The sequence below is a fragment of the Tachyglossus aculeatus genome, chromosome X1 (assembly GCF_015852505.1).
Source record: "Tachyglossus aculeatus isolate mTacAcu1 chromosome X1, mTacAcu1.pri, whole genome shotgun sequence".
Taxonomy (NCBI): domain Eukaryota; kingdom Metazoa; phylum Chordata; class Mammalia; order Monotremata; family Tachyglossidae; genus Tachyglossus; species Tachyglossus aculeatus.
The window spans coordinates 90,533,965-90,556,300 of NC_052101.1; the positions used below are offsets into that span (position 1 = coordinate 90,533,965).

At 48.1% G+C, this 22,336-nt stretch overlaps 1 protein-coding gene across 1 annotated transcript in view; it reads right to left on the reverse strand.

The window, feature by feature from the left end:
• NT5DC2 (5'-nucleotidase domain containing 2) overlaps window positions 1–22,336 on the reverse strand; it is a 40,290-nt gene that overhangs the window by 13,997 nt on the left and 3,957 nt on the right. The window contains exons 2-10 of the mRNA XM_038771720.1: window positions 20,920–20,985; window positions 19,702–19,843; window positions 17,129–17,269; window positions 6,858–7,042; window positions 6,417–6,491; window positions 5,585–5,640; window positions 4,578–4,671; window positions 1,963–2,091; window positions 284–344 (exon numbers count right to left, since the gene is read on the reverse strand). Of these exons, the coding sequence (XP_038627648.1) occupies window positions 284–344; window positions 1,963–2,091; window positions 4,578–4,671; window positions 5,585–5,640; window positions 6,417–6,491; window positions 6,858–7,042; window positions 17,129–17,269; window positions 19,702–19,843; window positions 20,920–20,985 (949 nt within the window). The remainder of the gene's footprint in view (window positions 1–283; window positions 345–1,962; window positions 2,092–4,577; window positions 4,672–5,584; window positions 5,641–6,416; window positions 6,492–6,857; window positions 7,043–17,128; window positions 17,270–19,701; window positions 19,844–20,919; window positions 20,986–22,336) is intronic.

The following is a 22,336-nucleotide window of genomic DNA, read 5'->3' on the forward strand; positions in this document are numbered from 1 at the left end:
GCGCTGGGATGGATACAAGCCAATCAGGTTGGGCGCAGTCCCTGTCCCACGTGGGGCTCACAGTCTCAATCCCCATTTTACAGATGAGAAGTGACTTACCCAAGGTCACACAGCAGACAAGTGGTGGAGCTGGGATTAGAACCCATGACCTTCCGACTCCCAGGCCCGTGCTCTAGCCACTATGCCATGCTGCTTCCCAAGCTCCTGGGCTTTCTAAGCTCCCGAGAGAGCCACGGCTCAAAGCAGGCAGGCTCTGAAAGCCAACCTGGGGGTGGTGTCTTACCCATGTCCTTCTCAATCCACTGATACATCATTCCCTTCACATGAACGTCCTTGATGGCATCCTGTGGAGAGGAAGAGGGAGACCGGGATCAGGTGTCAGCCAAGGGAGGGGCCGTTTCCTACCAGGGATCTATCTTCTGGCCAGGCCGTGGCAGACTGAGTCCTCGTTCTGGGCTACAGATATTGGATACTCCTTTACCTTCACTGGAAATACATACACAACCTGCCTGGAGAAAGGATGGGGGATTTTTATATTGCAGCTTTGGGATTAGAGCAGTGTTGTTACTTGTTCAGACCCAATCTGTCTCCAATAGTGGCTACAGGATGATCGGAGGAAATGTATGATGGTTGCTGTCCTGAACATCCACCTTCTAACAACTCTAACTTTCCTTCTAGTCCCCCATTGTGCACTGCTCAGCCATGAATTGACCCTTCTTGAACTTACTGATGTTTTCAGCCTGCACAAATTCCCGGGGGAATGAATTCCATGTGTTCCTTCTACTGTGTGAAAAAGTGTTTCCTTTGCTTTGAACCCACCACCTTCAAGCTTCATTGGCTGTCCCCTCATTCTGGTGCACAACAGTTCTATGTTCACTCTGCCCACTCCTTTCAGGATTTTGGAAAGTTCAGTCACCTCCCCTAACCCCAACCTTTTCAGACTGATGACTCGTAATGCTTTCAGTCTATTCTCATACAGAAGCTTCCCCACTCCACTCACGATCTCGGTTACCCTTTCCTGTCCTCTTCTGAAGCCCGGCTTGCTGGAGGGATGTAGGTCTGAGGGCGGCTGGGAAATAGCCAGGCCCTGGCCACTTTCCCTCAAATGTTCAACAAGATGACTGGATGACCTTCCCAAAAGAGCCCCCTGACTCTGCTGTACTTCCTAAATGCCTAGTACAGTGCACCAAAGTGGACACTCAATAAATGCTGATGCTGCTACTACTATTACTACTCCTGCTCCTTCTACTACTATCACCCTTCAGCCTGGGTTTCTCTCTCCCTGGGTAACTTGCATGGCTTCTGTTGGAACCTTCATCCCAAGGCAAGGCACTTCTGGCACAGAGATGCTGGCGGCTCTTCCTACTGGAGGAGATGGGCAGCTAAAAATCCAATGGAATAGGATCAACTGGATTCAACGTGTTAGCTAATGAAACACCCCTGCCAGCTCTTCTGAGACTTTTCGTGTTTGCCACAAGGCTTACTCACATCACGAACATCATTATCATCAACGGCACTGATTGAGCCTTTACTTTGTGTGGCACTGTACTAAGCACTTAGTAGAATCCAATACAATAGAGTTGGTAAACACATTCCCTGTCTCCAGTGAGCGATGAGGGAAGTAGCCCCTCCTCCCTGGAGTTAGGACCAGGATAGCTCTCCCCTCTGAGCTAACAGACAGATTTACATCGGTCACCTACTTCAGTCTTAGTTTTTTCGAAGTGTGAACCGGGGTGCGGCTGGGCTTAGGCCCATCGTCATCAATCAATCCATCCATCATATTTATCCGGTGCCTACTGTGTGCAGAGCACTGTACTAGGCGTGGCATTGGTCCTGGCCTGCTTCAAGCCACCTCCACCACTGACAGGCTAGTCCATGGCTCTGCCATGTAACTTTCCCATCGCCTCCAGGTACTTCTTACCATGGGGACACCCACCGAATCCTGGGTCAGCCTTTACTCACAGTGATGTCCTTGAAGAGGTGAACCTGGTCAAACTCAATGTTGTGGGTGATGAAATGATCAACCACTGAGGAGAGCAGAGTCATCTCGGGGAGAGAGAAGATATCCATGAACTGCTTGATGGCGGGGCCCTGGGTAAGAGATGGTGTGTTATGGCCTGACCTTGTTAGTTCAGAAGCTCGTGCCAGCTCTACCCCATAATCCCGGCTATTGCGGCCAGTTGCATATCTACCCTGCAAATCTCCTGAAGGTAGGAGAACACCACCACCCCACAACACACACACATCCTAGTTAAGGCCTTCCCCCGGAGTAGCCTGGGGCTAGATGGCAGGCAGCCTCTATTCATTCATTCATTCATACTTAATTAAGCACTTACTGTGTGCAAAGCACTGTACTAAGCACTTGAGAGAATACAATATGACAGCAAACAGACATGCTCCCTGCTCAGGGGCTGTAGTTAATCTCTGTCCCACAGACATATGAGAGTGACCTGAAAACCCTGTTGTACTCCCAAAGGACATATCCTTTCCCCCTCACTCCCCACATCCAGGCTGGGTCTCCAGAGGATAGCGCCATGTTCTCAAGTCAGAGGGGAAAGAATGATTTTTGTGCAGGGCTCCTGCTATTTATAGGCATGGCTCTGTACATCACTGGTTCCAGGGTACAATTTAAAACAAGAAAAAAAAGAGCCACCACAATAAAAACGGCAGAGAAGAACAAAAGTAATAAGAAAAGATGGATGGGCTGGGACCCCGATCCACAGGGTCAAAACTGCTGAGCCGCAGGGGAAAAGAATTTCAGTATCAACAGCTTTCTTTGGAGCCAGCCAGTCCGCCTGTTCCCATCCCCCTGGCTCCTCAGCCTTCGGCTCCCAAGCCCAGTGCCAGCCAGACATCAGAGCCGGGTGGCAGTCGTGGTTCTAGGTACTACAGCCTGGATCTCTGTGGATGATGCCGGGGGAGAGAGGAGATCACAGGGACCCAGGTTGTAGCCAAATGGAGTCCTACCATCAGCAATCCCAGAGGCTCGCTGATGAGACGGTGGGGTCTGTAGCTGACCATTAAGAGGGTGAGTGCTTTCCTCCCAAGGGTTATCTCAGTGTGACGTCCCAGCTGTCGGCCAACACATCTTTTCTGAGCCCCCAAGGGGGCAAAGCCCTGCACAAGGCCCTGGCCGGCTATCATGCATCAAACACAGAAGGGAGATCAGCTCTGTGGAGTTCAAAGCTGCCGGTGAAGGGGGTAGGCTCCGACCATCCCTGACGTGGCAGCTCTGACATTGGCAGAGTCCAGTTTCCTGAAGGCTGTCAGATCAGAGCCAGAACAAGAGAGGCCAACACAGGCTCTCAGGGGGTATTCAATCTCTTCCAGAGAAGTTGAGGACAGGCACAGCCTGCTCACTCCAACTCCGCTGGGCATCTCCCACGCCCTTCTAGGACGTCCTCCTGTGAGGAGAGCACACCTGCTGACATACCCAGAGGAACCTTCTGGGAGCCGGGGAGCGGCTGGGCCTCGAACTACCGCTTCGCCCTCACCTCGCAGCGGATAGGGCCCTGGTGTCGAGGGGGAATGACGGCTGTGAAAGGTGTCATCTGGGTGGCGGGGCTTGCATTCCGGTATTGGTGGAATGGCCAGACTTCGGCCCTCTACTGCCACAGTAGGATGGGGGCCAGTTTCGTTGACCGTGAGCCTCCGAAGGACAGGGGCCCTGTCTAATTCTCACCTGTGCATCCTCTCCCAGCCTTTAATTAATTATGGTATCTGTTAAGCGCTTACTCTGTCCAAGCACTGTACCAAGCGCTGGGGTAGATAGTATAGTGCTGTGCACACAGTAAACGCTTACTAAATACTATTACTACTACCACCGCCGCCTCTGCAGACCTAATGGCCAAGGCTTATACGTAGAGAAGAGAGGCCCAGAGCTCAGGGCTGGAGAAATTGATAATGATAATAAGGCAGGGGGCCAGTGGAGGAGGTGGTCAGCAGCAGCTGTGGTCTAGAGCCACTAGACCACAGGCTGCCGAACAGCAGAGCCTAATGCTGCCAAATATTGGAAATGCAATTCCTTTCTGAAAAACAGCTGTTGGTTTGTTGGGCCCTACTGAGGTAAACACACCTCCCCTTCCATCCCCACCTCTGGTCCAGCCCATCTTTTGGGGGACAGGGTGAGGTTTGGGGGTGGGAGGGCAAGGAAGCATCATTGCTAGACCTCCCAGAACACTTGGCTAGTTGTATGAGAGCAGAAGAAAAAGGCAAACTCTCCATAAGGGGCTGAAGGGAACAGATTGCAGTGTGCCAGGCCAGGGGGATAGGAACAATTCCATTTATCTGCCCAAGGCAGCCTCAGGCCCCGAATCTGCGTGTTGGCACTTTTGAGCTTCCCTCCATCATTTCCATACAGCATTGCAGCCTTGGCTAAGCCCCAATTAGACCTCCAAAGGTCATCAAGGGAGGAGTTTCCAGATGCAGTATTTCAGATTCTCCAAGCAGAGGACATTTTAGCATCTAAAAGGAGGAGGGAAGGAAGGACTGGTCATATTATGGTGGATGGAGGGGGAGGTGGGAAGAATTTTTTTTCCTCCCCAGCCAACAGGGTAGCTCTCATATTTTGCGATTACCTTGCCATAGAAGTCACTCAACTGGTACAGCGGGATGTGCTGAGTCCCTCCATACAGCTCAATCACCTCCTCGTCAGGGACGGGCTGAAGGCCCCTGGGAAAGAAAATCCTCAATTCAGTGCCCACGGGCACTCACTGAGGCTTCAGGCCAAGGACTCAGGTCAGCAAGCCCTCTCTCGGCCATTCCCCAGCACTAGCTACCGCTGAAAATCCCCCCTGGTTTTGGCGGGCTTTTGGAATAAGAAAGTCTCCAAGAGAAAGCTCCTTCCAGACAGAAGATCAGTCAATCGGTGGTATTTATTGAGCGCCTGCTAAAGGCAAAGCAAAAGCGCAATGCGGCCAACCCCTAGGAGAGATGAGCTGCAGCAATGCCTGCCCAAATATTCCAGAGTCAGATGGCTTCCAGCTAGACTGCCCCTCGAGCCAAGCGGCTTCAGACCTGAGGAGAACTGCTCCCCCAGGGCCACCAAAGCCTTTGGGGGAAAGAAACTCTACCAAAAGAGAATTTGGTTCTGAAAATGTCAGCACACATCCCAGCTGGGCACAAGTCCTAGAGGAACGGCTTCGGGCTTCCGAGGAGGTTCGTGCTAAATGTGCCTTCCTGGTTATCTTAAAGAACAAGGAGGAAAAAGCAGGGAAGAAGGGAATGATATGGGGCAGGAAGTACAAGACTGATCTCAGGACAGAAAATCCTGAACACCCGAGATGAATGGGACAGGCTTAAATCACCCACTTCTTTCCTATTGGGAGAAATTTGTTTTCATGCTCCACTGGGGACATTTTTACTAGAAATGGCTCCGGACACTTAGAAGTTAAGTTGGTTTGCAGGTGTGCCCTCTTCATTACTTGGCAAATTGATTCCTTATAAAGGAGGTTTAGATGCAGCCCGAGAGACAACTCTGAGCTATCGACGGCTCAGGCGGCACTGGAGCAGAGACGGGGATCTCGTCCACACCCACGGCAACTGAAAGCCTCAGACGGGAGAAACCCTGCTATTTTGAACTGACCTATACACTGTTCCCAACTGGACGTAATGGAAAGCATCAATCTTCATCAGAAGGCTCTAAAAATGAGGGAGAAAGACAAACCTTAACTCCAGGGCAGAGATTAATTGAGAACTTTGCTTTTAAAAATAAATAACTCTTGCCAATTCCCTCTAAGTTCATGGGGCTAATGTTATATTTGGTTTGCTTTAATTACTGAGAAGAAATGCTCCTTCTTAGGGGGCATGATGAAATAACCAAGAAAAATAACTTTGCTCTTTGGGGAGAGAAATGGATGAGGTAAATAGGAAGAAGACAGTATGGGACAGGAATTGTAATTTCCATGACAGAGGGACCCAGCCTAGCCAGCCCAACATAGTGGCCAATTTTCAAATTGAGAGACTATAAACTCCTCAAGGGTAGGGATTGTGTCTACTATTTTACTGTTGTATTCTCCCAAGTGCTTAGTACAGTGCTCTGCACCCAGTAGGAGCTCAATAAAATCACGGTGTGATTGATTGACCTGAAAGACCTCACTCCTGCAAGGCAGCCTCTCTCCAAGCTAGCTAGGTGGTGAGACAACCGTGGATTCAGAGTCTCTTCCAGGGAAATTCCTGTCATAAAGCATATCAAGCGCTTAGCATAGTGCTTTGCACACAGTAAGTGCTCAATGAATATGATTGAATGAATATCAAGAGGACCTCAGAGGTGCCCAACAGCAAAACAAGGGCCAGGGAAAGACAGCTCACTTTGCCTTTGTCCTCGCACCCAATCCTCAGATACAGGTCCTTGTGCCTGATGCAGCAGGAGGCATAAAGGGAAAGCGACAGCCAAGCCTGGATGATGTACAACTCACCTTCTGAACATCATAGTGAAGACCGCGGACGGCAAATCCAGGAATGTAATCATACTTTTTGATTCCTTCTGGATACTGGGAGGAGAGTTGAACAAGATACATGACGTTAACCTAAGGCCACTCAGGTGGCAACTTCAAAGTGCCTAAACATGAAGAAGCTGACAGGTCTCAGAAGAGACTCCAGAATTAGTCTTTGAGGTGGTAGCAGAGAGGATGACTACATGGTATGAGGGCCAGTTTGAGTCAATATTAATGGGCCGCATTTTCATATATGACTAGTAATCCTTACTCAAAAGTTTCCCAGGAAAGACAGCAAGTGCATATTGGGGGAACCCATAAATGAAGATGAGTTTGATCATTTTGGTATGAAATTTGAAGCTTGAGGTGATGTCCAGAGAAGAAAGTCAGCTAATTTACAGACGACCACATTTAAGAACTTACCTTATACTGCTCTATCAAGATGTCTCTGGCGGCGTTGAATATCATCGAGTGCAATAAATTAGAGTACTGGGCCAGTGTATAATCATAATCAAAGCCATAGATCTCCACATCCCCCAGGCTGATCTCATTATTTGCATAGATAGCTGCAGGGTTTAGAAGATTGCAGACCCCAGGAGGAAGGAGATCTGAAAGGATAGAGAAGGAAAGATGAAAGCAGAAGAGAGACAGAGAGAGAGAGAGAGAGCGCAAGTGAGCACGCAAACGCGTGTGCACACAAGTACATGCTGTTTGGGCTCCTGTTACATCAAATCAAGTTTCCAGCCTACAACTACCTTCCCCCATACCTCCTCCATGAAGCAGATTAAGAAAAAAAAAATATTTCTAGCAATATCCATTTCAAACAAAGTGGCTCTCTCTGCATAAAGTTGGACAAACACTAACAAGGCAACAATCCGGTCCCCGGCTCCTGCCCCGCCTCCCCCTTCTAGACTGTGAGCCCGTTGTTGGGTAGGTACCGTCTCTATCTGTTGCCGAATTGTACTTTCCAAGTGCTTAGTCCAGTGCTCTGCACACAGTAAGCGCTCAATAAATACGACAATGAATGAAAAACAAAATCATACACAGATTTGCTTTCTGGCCTAGATAACCAGCATGAAGTTTAGATAACAGGGGCCGCTGAAGGCCTTCACAGATACCAGAGGGGCACACATATGTGGTCACATGCTATGCTAGGCACACAGTAGGACATAATGATATCATATGCACCAAGTTTATCTTCCTGGTACTTTCCAGATCTGGCAGTCTAGGAAGCTCAAAACAAGAACAATGGAAGTAGGGAGCCCAGAGTTTTTATATACTTTTATTGAGAAATGTTCAAAATGGGGATGAGTTGAAAAAAGCTTTAACTATGATGTTGTGTTCAGCATTAGGTTCTATTTTCTATGTATTTCATCATCAACAATGGCATTATGAGCATTTTCTATGTATTTCATCATCAACAATGGCATTATGAGCATCTACTACTGGATGTAGAGCACTACACTGGATGCTTGGGAACATGAAACAAAGGTAGAAGACCTGACCCCTACCCTCAAAGGGCCGACAATCTAACGGGGCAGAGGTGCAGCATTTTGGGCACTTCTGCGGATTTTGCACAATCCTAGAGGGTTTTTCCAGGGGGGAGGCCCTGATCTGGGCCATGGTCCAGAGTAACGAGAGGCTTGGAAGAGGGAGGCTCAGTGCTGAAAATGTTTTAAAAAGAGAATGGATCTAAAAGCATCCAGTATCATTTCTAAACTGGACAGGAGACAGGTCAGCTCTAAACAGGACTGGCTGTTGGGACATCAAATGATCGGTTACCCTACAGATAAAATAAAAAATAACCAGATATACACAAGAATGCTAAGAGGCCCTCATTTCCTCTTCTCCCACTTTCTTCTGCATCGCCCTGGCACTTACATTTGGACCCTTTATTCACTCCTTCCTCAGCACCGATGTACATATCCGTAATTTATTTATTTCTATTAATGCCTATCTCGCCCTCTAGACTGTAAAATCCTTGTGGGCAGGGAACATGTCTACCAACTCTATTATGCCGTACTCTCCCAAGCTCTTAGTACGGCACTGTGCATACAGTAAGTGATTGATAGAATGGCCTGGTCGAGAGGGAGGGAGATTTCTCTCCCTTCTTCCCTCCACTCCAAAACTGAGGAAAAATAAACAGCAGTCAGACTCAAAACCCACTCAGACAGGCCAAAGGTGGGGGGCTGGGGAGGAAAGAGTTCCCTCTAATTCAATCTCTTTCTCAGAGCTGCCTTGCCAGAGGCCGGGATTTATCACATTTTCCTGTCCCTGGGCAGGACCAGAGCCTGGCTAATTGAGTCAGAAAAGTGCCTGATGGTTAGCTCGCCGAATTATTACCCAAAGGCCACCCACTCCAAGCCTGTTCACCCACTGCAGGTTGCCAACTTTTCCATATTGCCTTCTTCCCCTCCAGGTCCACAAGTTCCATTCACAGCTCGGTCACAACGGGGGTCCACAAAAATAGAACTGCTTCCTTTCACAGAACTCCAACAGCCCATAGATATGAAAGACCGTTATTTCCAATACTATCCATTAAAGACACAAATTTCCATGGGTTGTAGGCTTCCAGGGAATTTGTCTCCCTTAAGTCCATAGTGCAGGGTGGAGGTAAGCATCTAGGTGACAATCAGGAAGTCCTTGCTGAGGGTTTAGCTCGGCACATTTCATTCATTCAATGGCTAAGCTTTGTGGAACTGGGGCTATATAGCAGAGGAGATACTGCTCATCCTTCAGTGAGATAACAATCTATTCTTGACAAAATCAGAACAGAGCTAAATTAATATAATCAACTCTCAATTACTCATGCTAGAGGGGAGAAGTGCAGCAGATTAAACAAAACAGATAATACAAATCAGGGAGGTAATTTAGGGTCCATCTGGGATTCGGGGAGGTAGCTCTGGAACACGTCTGGGCAAATGGAGAGAACTGATATGGTCTTTGTAGAGGACTGTGGCTGCTGCAGTGTGGCAGAAGGCTAAAGGGAAGGCAGGCTCATGGCTGGGAAGAGTTTGGAAGTCTACTGAGTGGACAGCATATCTGTGGACAACTGAGAGTCAACTGTGCAAGTGCTGAAACATACCCATATACTTGAAATTCTCCCTCGCTTAACCGGGTAAGCAAAAGAAGCAGCTACTTTCAAGGTAAAGTGGGGGGTGGTGGTTGAAAATTAAAAATATTAGCAACTCTGGAGTCCTGTGGCTTGAAAGTGGCCCCTGTGTTAACATGGACCCGGGAGTTAGGGGGAAAGAGGGAAACACTGGATTTGGAGCAAGAGTGGTGGGGGGCGAGCAAGGGGAGGGGAGGAGAAGAGGGGAGGAGGGGAGGGGAGAGGAGGGGAGGGGAGAGGAGGGGAGGGGAGAGGAGGGGAGGGGAGAGGAGGGGAGGGGAGAGGAGGACCCCATTCCCTCTCATCTCATGAAATCTCTCGCTCCATCCCTTCTCTCCTCCTTAACTTCCATCTTCAACCACTCACTCTCCACTGGTTCCTTCCCCTCTGCCTTCAAACATGCCCATGTCTCTCCCATCCTAAAAAAACCCTCTCTTGACCCCACCTCACCTTCTAGTTATCGCCCCATATCCCTCCTACCATTCCTTTCCAAACTCCTTGAATGAGTTGTCTACACGCGCTGCCTCGAATTCCTCAACACCAACTCTCTCCTCGACCCCCTCCAGTCTGGCTTCCGTCCCCTACATTCCATGGAAACTGCCCTCTCAAAGGTCACCAATGACCTCCTGCTTGCCAAATCCAATGGCTCCTACTCTATCCTAATCCTCCTCAACCTCTCAGCTGCCTTCGACACTGTGGACCGCCCCCTTCTACTCAACACGCTATCCGACCTTGGCTTCACAGACTCCGTCCTCTCCTGGTTCTCCTCTTATCTCTCCGGTCGTTCATTCTCAGTTTCTTTTGCAGGCTCCTCCTCCCCCTCCCATCCCCTTACTGTGGGGGTTCCTCAAGGTTCAGTGCTTGGTCCCCTTCTGTTCTCGACCTACACTCACTCCCTTGGTGACCTCATTCGCTCCCACGGCTTCAACTATCATCTCTACGCTGATGACACCCAGATCTATATCTCCGCCCCTGCTCTCTCCCCCTCCCTCCAGGCTCGCATCTCCTCCTGCCTTCAGGACATCTCCATCTGGATGTCTGCCCGCCACCTAAAACTCAACATGTCCAAGACTGAACTCCTTGTGTTCCCTCCCAAACCCTGCCCTCTCCCTGACTTTCCCATCTCTGTTGACGGCACTACCATCCTTCCCGTTTCACAAGCCCGCAACCTTGGTGTCATCCTCGACTCCGCTCTCTCATTCACCCCTCACATCCAAGCCGTCACCAAAACCTGCCGGTCCCAGCTCCGCAACATTGCCAAGATCCGCCCTTTCCTCTCCATCCAAACCGCTACCCTGCTTGTTCAAGCTCTCATCTTATCCCGTCTGGACTACTGCATCAGCCTTCTCTCTGATCTCCCATCCTCGTGTCTCTCCCCACTTCAATCCATACTTCATGCTGCTGCCCGGATTGTCTTTGTCCAGAAACGCTCTGGGCATGTTACTCCCCTCCTCAAAAATCTCCAGTGGCTACCAATCAATCTGCGCATCAGGCAGAAACTCCTCACCCTGGGCTTCAAGGCTCTCCATCACCTCGCCCCCTCCTACCTCACCTCCCTTCTCTCCTTCTACAGCCCACCCCGCACCCTCTGCTCCTCCGCCGCTAATCTCCTCACCGTGCCTCGTTCTCGCCTGTCCCGCCATCGACCCCCGGCCCACGTCATCCCCCGGGCCTGGAATGCCCTCCCTCTGCCCATCTGCCAAGCTAGCTCTCTTCCTCCCTTCAAGGCCCTACTGAGAGCTCACCTCCTCCAGGAGGCCTTTCCAGACTGAGCCCCTTCCTTCCTCTCCCCCTCTCCATCCCCCCATCTTACCTCCTTCCCTTCCCCACAGCACCTGTATATATGTATATATGTTTGTACATATTTATTACTCTATTTATTTATCTTACTTGTACATATCTATTCTATTCATTTTATTTTGTTAGTGTGTTTGGTTTTGTTCTCTGTCTCCCCCTTCTAGACTGTGAGCCCGCTGTTGGGTAGGGACTGTCTCTATGTGTTGCCGACTTGTACTTCCCAAGTGCTTAGTACAGTGTTCTGCACACAGTAAGCGCTCAATAAATACGACTGATTGAGGAGGAGGAGGAGGAGGGGAGGAGGAGGAGGAGGAGGAGTGGGGGGAGGAGGAGAGAAGAGACGAGGGGAGAAGAGACGAGGGGAGAAGAGACGAGGGGAGGGGAGAGGAGAAGAGACGAGGGGAGAAGAGACGAGAGGAGAAGAGAAGAGTAGAGAAGAGACGAGAGGAGAAGAGAGAGCATGCGATACGAGGGGTGTCCAGGATCTTGGCACTGCATTGTCTGGATAACTGTTATCTGCAACTCAGGGGGTGGATGATCACCCTAGGGAGAGGTTGGACATTTTTTCCCCCCTTCAAAGCAGCTAAATACCTGAAACCAGCCTGGCACTGAACCAAATTAATCATTAGATCATCAATTATTTTCAGTGTTTACATCTACAGAGGTAAGCACAATACAGGGACAAAAAACTTTCAAGAAGTTTGTGTGTCTTTCAACAGCACAGTGTTAAGGTTTATGGATTTTTTTTCCTCTCCTAAAAATCAATGGTACCTTTTGAGCACCCACTGTGTGCAGATTACTATACTAAGTGCTTGGGAAAGTAAAATATAGTTAGAGACCATTCCTGCTTTCAAGGATCTCAAAATATAGTTGGGAAAACAGACACAAATAAATTACAGCTAGGAAGGAGAAATGAATATATGGTTTCACTTGTGTTTCACCTATTTCAAAATGTTTTCAAAATAGAAATTTTTGTTCTAGTTGTGATCAAAAATAAGTGTTGGTGCTGTTGGGGCATACACAGATCCATTCATTACTCGCAGCGAGAAAGTACAAACTAAAGGAAATATGAGCCCCAAATGATTAAATGCTTTCTTTGTCAAAACACTCTGGCCACTGAGACTCCCTTATCTGAAAGCAGCTGCACCTCGCTGTGAGACTGATCCCGGTGGGATTACAAGGCCTGGGGCAAAAATAAATTAAATTGAAAAAAAGTAAGCACTCAAATACAATTAATTGATTGCACTTCTCTCATGTCTCCAAGCACCTAGTATAGTGCTGTCTGTTTCACTGTCTACAACTGTCAGTTCCATTACTGAGAACCTTATAATTGCTAATATTTTGTACACCAATTCCTTCGTAAAATATGTTTTCACTGCATGCTCTGCACTGCTAAGGATTAGTAGTATTTATTGAGCACCCATTTGGTGCTTGGGAAGAACTGAACAAAAAGGAGGCAGCACGGCCTAGTGGAAAGAGCACAGGACAGGGAGTCAGGAGACCTGGGTCCCAATCCCATCCCCACCATTTGTCTGCTGTATGATTTTTATTATGCTTTAATAAAATTTAATTTTAATTCAATTTAATTATGTTTTACTTGTTCTGATGTGTATATATCTCCAATTCTATTTATTTATATTGATGTTACTGATGCCTGTTTACTTGTTTTGATGTCTGTCTCTCCCCTTCTAGACTGTGAGCCCCTTCCCCATTCATTCAATCGTATTTATTGAGCGCTTACTGTGTGAACAGCACTGTACTAAGCACTTGGGAAGTACAAGTTGGCAACATATAGAGACGGTCCCTACCCAACAACGGGCTCACAGTCTAGAAGACAGGGATTATCTCTCTCTGTAGCTCAGCTGTACTTTCCAAGCACTTAGTACAGTGCTCTGCACACAATTAGCGCTCAATAAATACCACTGAATGAATGAATTTTTATTATGTGTTCTTTCACTGGAGAATATAAGCTCCTTGTGGGCAGGGAACATGTCTGTTGACTGTGTTATATTGTACTCTCCCAAGCACTTAGTTCAGTGCTCTGCACACAGTAAGTGCTCAATAAATACGACGGATTGATTATAGCACTGAATGAAGCTGCATGACCTGAGGAAGGATATCTCAGCATGGCATAGTGGATAGGGCATGAGTCTGGGAGTCAGAAGGTCATGGGTTCTAATCCTGGCTCCATCACTTGTCTGCTGTGTGACCTTGGGCAAGTCACTTCACTTCTCTGTGCCTCAGTTACCTCCTCTATGGAATGAGACTGTGAGCCCCACGTGGGACAGGGACCGTGTCCAACCCGATTTGCTTGTATTCCACCCCAGTGCTTAGTACAGTGCCAGACACGTAGTAAGCACTTAAAGAGCACAATTATAATCTCACAGAGCTGGTGCTAGAAGCATCTTACTTTGGAGAAGTCTTTCCCTTTGGAAGCAGTGACCACTGGAAGGTGCTTTTGCAGCCAGAAAATCGCTGAGCTCAGGCCTTTCCAAACCTGCCCAGCTAATTAATCGATCAATTAATGGTATTTGCTGAGCATTTACTATGTGGATAGAGCACTGGCCTGGGAGTCAGAAGAACCTAGGTCCTAATCCCAGCTCCACCACTCCTCTGCTGTGTGACCTTGGGCAAGCCACTTCACTTCTCCGTGCCTCAGTGCCCTCATCTGTAAAATGGGGATGAAGACTGTGAGTCCTCTGTGGGTCAGGGATTGAGTCCAACCCAATTATCTTGTATCTACCCCAGCACATAGAACAGTGCCTGGCATATAGTAATTGCTTAACCCATACCACAGTTGTTATTTTTTAAATTATTATTATTATTACTGTGTGCAGAACATCATCTTCGGCACTTGAAGTCAAACTGTCTGTTGAGGCTGCATATGCCCTTCTCCCGGCTCCAGTCTGTCTGGTTGTGTGAGGGGCAACTAGATTTTTGGTTACTTTTCTTGGTTTCGTTTCTTGCTCAGGTTTTGGCAAGAAAGCGGAAAAGCCTTCCCCAATTCTGCACCCACACGCGAAGATGCCAATGAGGTCTCGGAGATATTTTGTTCCATGGTCACAAACGGCACCTTCTCCCCCCATCAGCCGTCTTGCAGATGTTTCAGTGCGGACCACGACCACTACAACCAAAGCGACTTTAATGCATCCCTTTCCTCTCAACCACGGGAGTCTGAGGAATGCTCGCTTGAGCGACATGGTGCTGGGAAAAGTTCACTTGTAACTACTCCAGTGCTTAGGAGAGGGCTTGGCACAGAGTAAGTGCTTAAATAACAACAATAATAGTAGCACAGGGTGCAAGTGCGGACCCCACGGTAATATAAATAAGCGCTTGTTTACTGGTTCTCATGGGTGTGTATATATATATATATATATATATATATTCATTTATACTGATGCTATTGATGCCTGTTTACTTGTTTTGATGTCTGGCTCCCCCCTTCTAGACTGTAAGCCCGTTGTTGGGTAGGGATCGTCTCTGTTGCTGAATTGTACTCTCCAAGCACTCAGTACAGTGCTCTGCACACAGTAAGCTCTCAGTACGATTGAATGAATGAAAGTGACTGTGAGCCTGTTGTTGGGTAGGGACCGTCTCTATATGTTGCCAACTTGTACTTCCCAAGCGCTCAGTACAGTGCTCTGCACACTAAGTGCTCAATAAATATGATTGAATGAATGAATGAAAGTGATTCCGTCTCCACGACATTCATTCAATCGTATTTATTGAGCGTTTACTGTGTGGAGGGCACTGTACTAAGCTCTTAGTACACCTGTGAATCCGATTTGAAAGGCAGCAGCGCTACAGTAAGTAGGACATTGCTCTGCACACGACAGGAGAGAGAGGACTTGTTCCCGGAGTGAGGGGCACCACCTGCTCGCCTTTGCTTCCCTGGAGGCAGAGGGTCCGGGGGTGTGTAAGAGGGTAATAATAATAATAATGTTGGTATTTGTTAAGCCCTATGTGCAAAGCACTGTTCTAAGCGCTGGGGAGGTTACAAGGTGATCAGGTTGTCCCATGAGGGGCTCACAATTTTAATCCCCATTTTACAGACGAGGTAACAGGCACAGAGAAGTTAAGTGACTTGCCCAAAGTCACACAGCTGACAGTTGGCAGAGCTGGGATTTGAACCCATGACCTCTGACTCCAAAGCCCAGGCTCTTTCCACTGAGCCACAGGATACAGCTTCTCTGCTCGGGTATAAAAATAATAATGATGGTATTTGTTAAGCGCTTACTACGTGCCAAGCCCTGTTAATAATAATGATAATAACAATGATGGCATTTATTAAGCGCTTACTATGTGCAAAGCACTGTTCTGAGCACTGGGGAGGTTACAAGGTGATTAGGTTGTCCCAAGCGGGGCTCACAGTCTTAATCCCCATTTTACAGATGAGGGAACTGAGGCCCAGAGAAGTTAAGTGACTTGCCCAAAGTCACACAAGCGCTGGGGAAGATACAAGGCAATCAGGTTATCCCCCGTGGGGCTCACAGTCTTCATCCCCATTTTCCGGAGGAGGGAACTGAGACCCAATGAAGTTCATTCATTCATTCATTCAATCGTATTTATTGAGCGCTTACTGTGTGCAGAGCACTGTACTAAGCGCTTGGGAAGTACAAGCTGGCAACATATAGGGACGTCCCCTACCCAACAGCGGGCTCAGTCTAGAAGTCTAGTCTAGAAGTGGGAGACAGACAACACCACATATTAACAAAATAAAATAGAATAGTAAATATGTACAAGTAAAATCAATCAATCGTATTTATTGAGCGCTTACTGTGTGCAGAGCACTGTACTAAGCGCTTGGGAAGTACAAGTTGGCAACATATAGAGACAGTCCCTACCCAACAGTGGGCTCACAGTCTAAAAGGGGGAGACGGAGAACAAAACCAAACATACTAACAAAATAAAATAAATAGAATAGATATGTACAAGTAAAATAAATAAATAGAATATTAAATATGTACAAACATATATACATATACACAGGTGCTGTGGGGACGGGAAGGAGGTAAGATGGGGGGATGGAGAAGGGGCCGAGGGGGAGACGAGTCAGTCAGGACCGGACCGGGAAGGGGGGTTGGGGGGATAATAATGATGGTATTTGTTAAGCACTTACTATGCGCAAAGCACTGATCTAAGCGCTGGGGAGGTTACAAGGTGATCAGGTTGTCCCACGGGGGGCTCAGAGTCTTCATCCCCATTTGACAGATGAGGGAACTGAGGCCCAGAGAAGTGACTGTGAGCCCGCTGTTGGGTAGGGACTGTCTCTATATGTTGCCAATTTGTACTTCCCAAGCGCTTAGCACAGTGCTCTGCCCATAGTAAGCGCTCAACAAATACGACTGATGATGAAGTGACTTGCCCCACAGCCCCACAGCTGACAATTGGTGGAGCCGGGATCAATCAACCAATCAATCAATCGTATTTATTGAGCGCTTCCTATGTGCAGAGCACTGTACTAAGCGCTTGGGGAGTACAAACTGGCAACACATAGAGACAGTCCCTCCCCAACAGTGGGAACCCATGACCCCAGAAACGGAATAATAAATCTGCACAAACATATCCACAGGTGCTGTGGGGAGGGGGCTCAGTCTGGGCAGGCCTCCCGGAGGAGGTGAGCTCTCAGCGAAGTGACTTGGCCAAGGTCACCCAGCAGACAAGGACCCCCCCGTCCTCTGACTCCCAAGGCCGGACTCTTGCCGCTAAACCACGCTGCTTCTCCCTTTATTATTATTATTATTATTATTATTATTATTGCCCTCCCCCCCGCGCCGCTTCTTACCGTGCACCAGTTTGCGCATCTCCCGGTAGCGGGACCGCAGGTAGTCGCTGGGCTCCGCGCCCTCTGCGCCAGAAGCCGAGAGGCGGGGAGGGGCGGCCGTGGTCGGGGGGCCGCAGCCCCGACAGGAGGAGGAGGAGGAGGAGGAGGAGGAGGAAGAGGAAGAAGAGGAAGAAGAGGAGGAGGAGGCGACCCGCCGCCGCAGCGCGCGAAGCCCCGCGCAGGCCATGCCCGCCGCCGCTCTCCCTCGCCCCGCCGCCTTCCAGCCTAGTTAGCCCCGTCCCGCGAGTTGGGCGCCCCGCCCCTCCCCTCCCCTCTCAGCCAATAGCCGCAGGCCTCGCTCCCCCGGCCGCCCAATCACGAGAGCGCGGGGCGGGGCTACCACCTTGCCCTCCGCCCTCATTCATCCCGTCCTACTGATAATCCTCCTAATAATACCCCCTCTCCATCCCCTCATCTTACCTCCTTCCCTTCCCCACAGCACCTGTATAGATGGTTGCACATATTTACTACTCCATTTATTTATTTTACTTGTACATTTCTATCCTATTTATTTTATTTTGTTGCTACGTTTGGTTTTGTTCTCTGTCTCCCCCTTTCAGACTGTGAGCCCACTGTTGGGCAGGGACTGTCTCTATGTGTTGCCAATTTGTACTGCCCAAGCGCTTAGTACAGTGCTCTGCGCATAGTAAGCGCTCAATAAATACGATTGATTGATTGATTAATAATAATAATAATGATGGCATTTGTTAAGCGCTTACTATGTGCAAAGCACTGTTCTAAGCGCTGGGGGGGATACAAGGTGATCAGGTTGTCCCCCGTGGGGCTCACATGATAACAACGTTCGTAGTGGGTTAGCGCTTGCTTTGCGCCGGGTCATCAGTTTGGCCCGCGTGGGGCTCACGGTCTTCATCCCCTTTTCCCAGCAAAGTGGCCTAGTGGCAAGAGCCCGGGCGCCAGAGGTCATGGGTTCTCAATCAGTCAATCAATCGTATTTATTGAGCGCTTACTGTGTGCAGAGCACTGGACTAAGCGCTTGGGAAGTACAAGTTGGCGACATAGAGAGACGGTCCCTACCCAACAGTGGGCTCACAGTCTAGAAGGGGGAGACGGAGAACAAAACCAGACATACTAACAAAATAAAATAGAATAGATATGTACAGGTAAAATAGAGTAATAGATATGTACAAACATATATACAGGTACTGTGGGGAAGGGAAGGAGGTAAGATGGGGGGATGGAGAGGGGGACGAGGGGGAGAGGAAGGAAGGGGCGCAGTCTGGGAAGGCCCCCTGGAGGAGGTGAGATCTCAGTAGGGCCTTGAAGGGAGGAAGAGAGCTAGCTTGGCGGATGGGCAGAGGGAGGGCAGTCCAGGCCCGGGGGAGGACGTGGGCCGGGGGTTGATGGCGGGACAGGCGAGAACGAGGTCCCGGTTCCGCCGCTTGTCAGCCGCATGCCCTTGTTCAATCAATCATATTTATTGAGCATTTACTGTGTGCAGAGCACTGTACTAAGCGCTTGGGAAGTACAAGTTGGCAACATATAGAGGCAGTCCCTACCCAACAGTGGGCTCACAGTCTAAAAGGGGGAGACAGAGAACAAAACCAGACTAACAAAATAAAATAAATCGAATAGATATGTACTCTCTGGGCCTCAGTGACCTCCTCTGGAAAATGGGGATTGAGACTGGGAGCCCCAAGGGGGACAACCTGATCACCTTGTATCTACCCAGCGCTTAGAACAGGGCTTGGCACATAGTAAGCCCGCTGTTGGGTAGGGACCGTCTCTATATGTTGCCAACTTGTACTTCCCAAGAGCTTAGTACAATGCTCTGCACACAGTAAGCGCTCAATAAATACGATTGAATGAATAGTAAGTGCTTACTATGTGTAGAGCATTGTATTAAGCACTTACTATTCATTTATTTATTTTACTTGTACATATCTATTCTATTTATTTTATTTTGTTGGTATGTTTGGTTTTGTTCTCTGTCTCCCCATTTTAGACTGTGAGCCCACTGTTGGGTAGGGACTGTCTCTATATGTTGCCAACTTGTACTTCCCAAGCGCTTAGTACACTGCTCTGCACACAGTAAGCGCTCAATAAATACGATTGATGATGATGATGCTTCACAAATACCATTATTATTATTATTATTATGAGGGAACTGAGGCCCAGAGAAGTGAAGTGACTTGTCCAGGTCTACATGTTTTGTTGTCTGTCTCCCCCTTCTAGACTGTGAGCCCGTTGTTGGGTAGGGACCGTCCCTATATGTTGCCGACTTGCACTTCCCAAGCGCTTAGTACAGTGCTCTGCACACAGTAAGCGCTCAATAAATACGATTGATTGAATGAATGAATGAAAGCGGCGGAGTCGGCATTAGAACCCACGACTTCTGACTTCCAAGCCCGGGCTCTTTCCACTGAGCCACGCTGCTTCTCTTATTGAGCACTTACCGGGTGCAAGTCATTGTACTGAGCCCTCGGGAGAGGACAATACAATAATAAACAGACATGTTCCCTGCCCACAACGAGCTTACAGTCTCAAGGGGGAGTGCCCAAGATTTAGACCCGTACAGCCGGCTCGGTCCAGCCCAGCCACTGTTCCCGCAGCAGGTGGAGAATTCCGGACACCTAGCCTTTCGGAAGCCTGGAGGCTGGCTTCCATGACCTGTTGATAAATCCCTTGTGCATTTGCTGAGAAAAAGAGCAGCATGGCCTAGTGGAAAAGAGCAAGGGCTTGGGAGTCAGAGGATCTGGGTTTTCATTCTGGCTCTGCCACGTGCATGTTGTGTGACCTTGGACGAGTCACTTCACTTCTCTGTACCTCAGTTCCCTCACCTGCAAAATGGGGATTCGGTACTACTTAGACTAGGGGACCTGATGATCCTGTCACTACCCCAGTGCTTAGTACAGTTCTTGGCACATAGCGCTTAACTTAATAATAATAATGATAATGAAATTCATACTACAATAATAATAATGATGACATTTGTTAAGCGCTTGCTATGTGCAAAGCACTGTTCTAAGCACTGAGGGGATACAAGTTGATCAGGTTGTCCCATGTGGGGCTCACAGTCTTTATCCTTTTAGACTGTGAGCCCACTGTTGGGTAGGGACTGTATATGTTGCCAACTTGTACTTCCCAAGCGCTTAGTACAGTGCTCTGCACACAGTAAGCGCTCACTAAATACAATTGATTGATTTATCCCCATTTTACAGATGAGGTAACTGAGGCTCAGAGAAGTTAAGTGACTTGCCCAAGTTCACACAGCAGACATGTGGCTGGGCCGGGATTAGAACCCGTGACCTCTGACTCCCAAGCCCGCGCTCTTGCCGCTGAGCCACGCTGCTTTCTCATGTAAATGTAAAAGGTGGCATTTTTACAGCATCGGTGCCTTTCCCATTCCAAGGAGACACTTAGGGCAGGGCTATAGTTTGGGATTTGCCTGCTCTTGTATTCATTCATTCAATCGTATTTATTGAGCGCTTACTGTGTGCAGAGCACTGTACTAAGCGCTTGGGAAGTACAAGTTGTACTATCCACACTCTTCTTCAGCTCTCTATTGCTAACAGCAGGGAGACAGTGTGGTCTGGTGGGAAAAGCCCGTATCTTATAGAAGGGAGACCTGGGCTCTATTTCTAGCTCTAGCCTGCAATCTGCCCTTAGGCAAGTCACAGCCTCAGTTTCCTCATCTGTAAAATGGGGCTAATAATACCCATCTCTCCTCAACAACCAGTATAATGGCTCAAGCACTCGTCATAACCCCAGACTACCGCACTGGGCCACCTCACTGGTCTAGCTGCCTCCAGCCTTTCCCTCTTCAACCCATACTCCTTGCTGCTGTCTGGATCGTCTTCCTGAAAGATGATTGCTCAGGGCACATCTCTCAATTCCTCAAAAATCTGCCCATCTTCCTAGGTATCAAACCTTGGCCTCAAGGCTCTCCACCTCCCCAGCTCACTCTCTTCAGTCCTTCCGAGCTCACATTCTAATTGCGTCCTGCTCAACTTGTCTGCCTGGAAATTCTTTCCCCTCCCTCCCCATTCCTCCCCCTCAAATCCACCGGATCCCAGTCTTCTCCATCTTTAAAGCCCCACCTCCTTCATTACGGATTAGGGTAAGGTTGGGGTCACATCCCAGTAGATCATGGGTTTGGGAATTGGAGGATGTGGGTTCTAATTCCGGCTCCACCACTTGTCTGCTGTGTGACCTTGGGCAGGTCACAACATCTCTGTGCCTTAGTTACTTCATCTGTAAAATGGGGATTAAGGCTATGAGTCCCATGTGGGACAGGGACTGTGTCCAATCTCAATATACCTTGTATCTACTGCAGTGCCTACAACAGTGCTGGACACATAGTAAGCATTTAACAAATACCATAATTGTTGTTATTTATATATATATATATATATATATATATATCATATATATACAGGCACACACATATTTACTGAAACACGATTTATTTTAACTACTCTATTTGTATTTTACTAATTTACTATTTTAGCACTACTACTACTATTATTACTATTATTTTGTACTGCTATTAGAAAGTAAGCTCTCTAAAGGCAGAAAACATGCCACTTCTGTTTTGTACTTCCCAAGCAGTTAGTACAATGTGCTGCTATTAATAATAATGATAATGATGGTATTTGTTAAGCACTTACTATGTGCCAAGTACTGTTCTAAGTGCTGGGGTAGATACAGGGTAATCAGGTTGTTCCACGTGGGGCTCACTGTCTTAATCCCCGTTTTACAGATGAGGTAACTGAGGCACAGAAAACTTAAGTGACTTGCCCAAGATCACATAGCAGACAAGTGATGGAGCTGGAATTAGAACCCACAACCTCTGACTCTCAAGCCTGTGCTCTTTCCTATGTGCTGGATGCTGAATAGATTTCATAGCTGGAGTCAGATATGATCACCCACCCAGTGCCCTCCATGGAAAGAGGTTCATGTACAGTTGTACGTATCTATAAATTATGTACAAGTTTATAAATCATTTAAATCAATGGTATTTATTGAGTGCTTACTTTGGGCAAGCACTGTACTAAGTACAACTGAATTGGTGGGCATGTTCTATGCCCACAAGGAGCTTGCAGTCTAGAGGAGGAGTTTACAGTCTTTTTTATTTATGTTAATGTCTGCTCTTCCTCTAGATTGCCTTGTGGGCAGGGAACATGTCTACTAGCTCTGTTGTACTCTCCC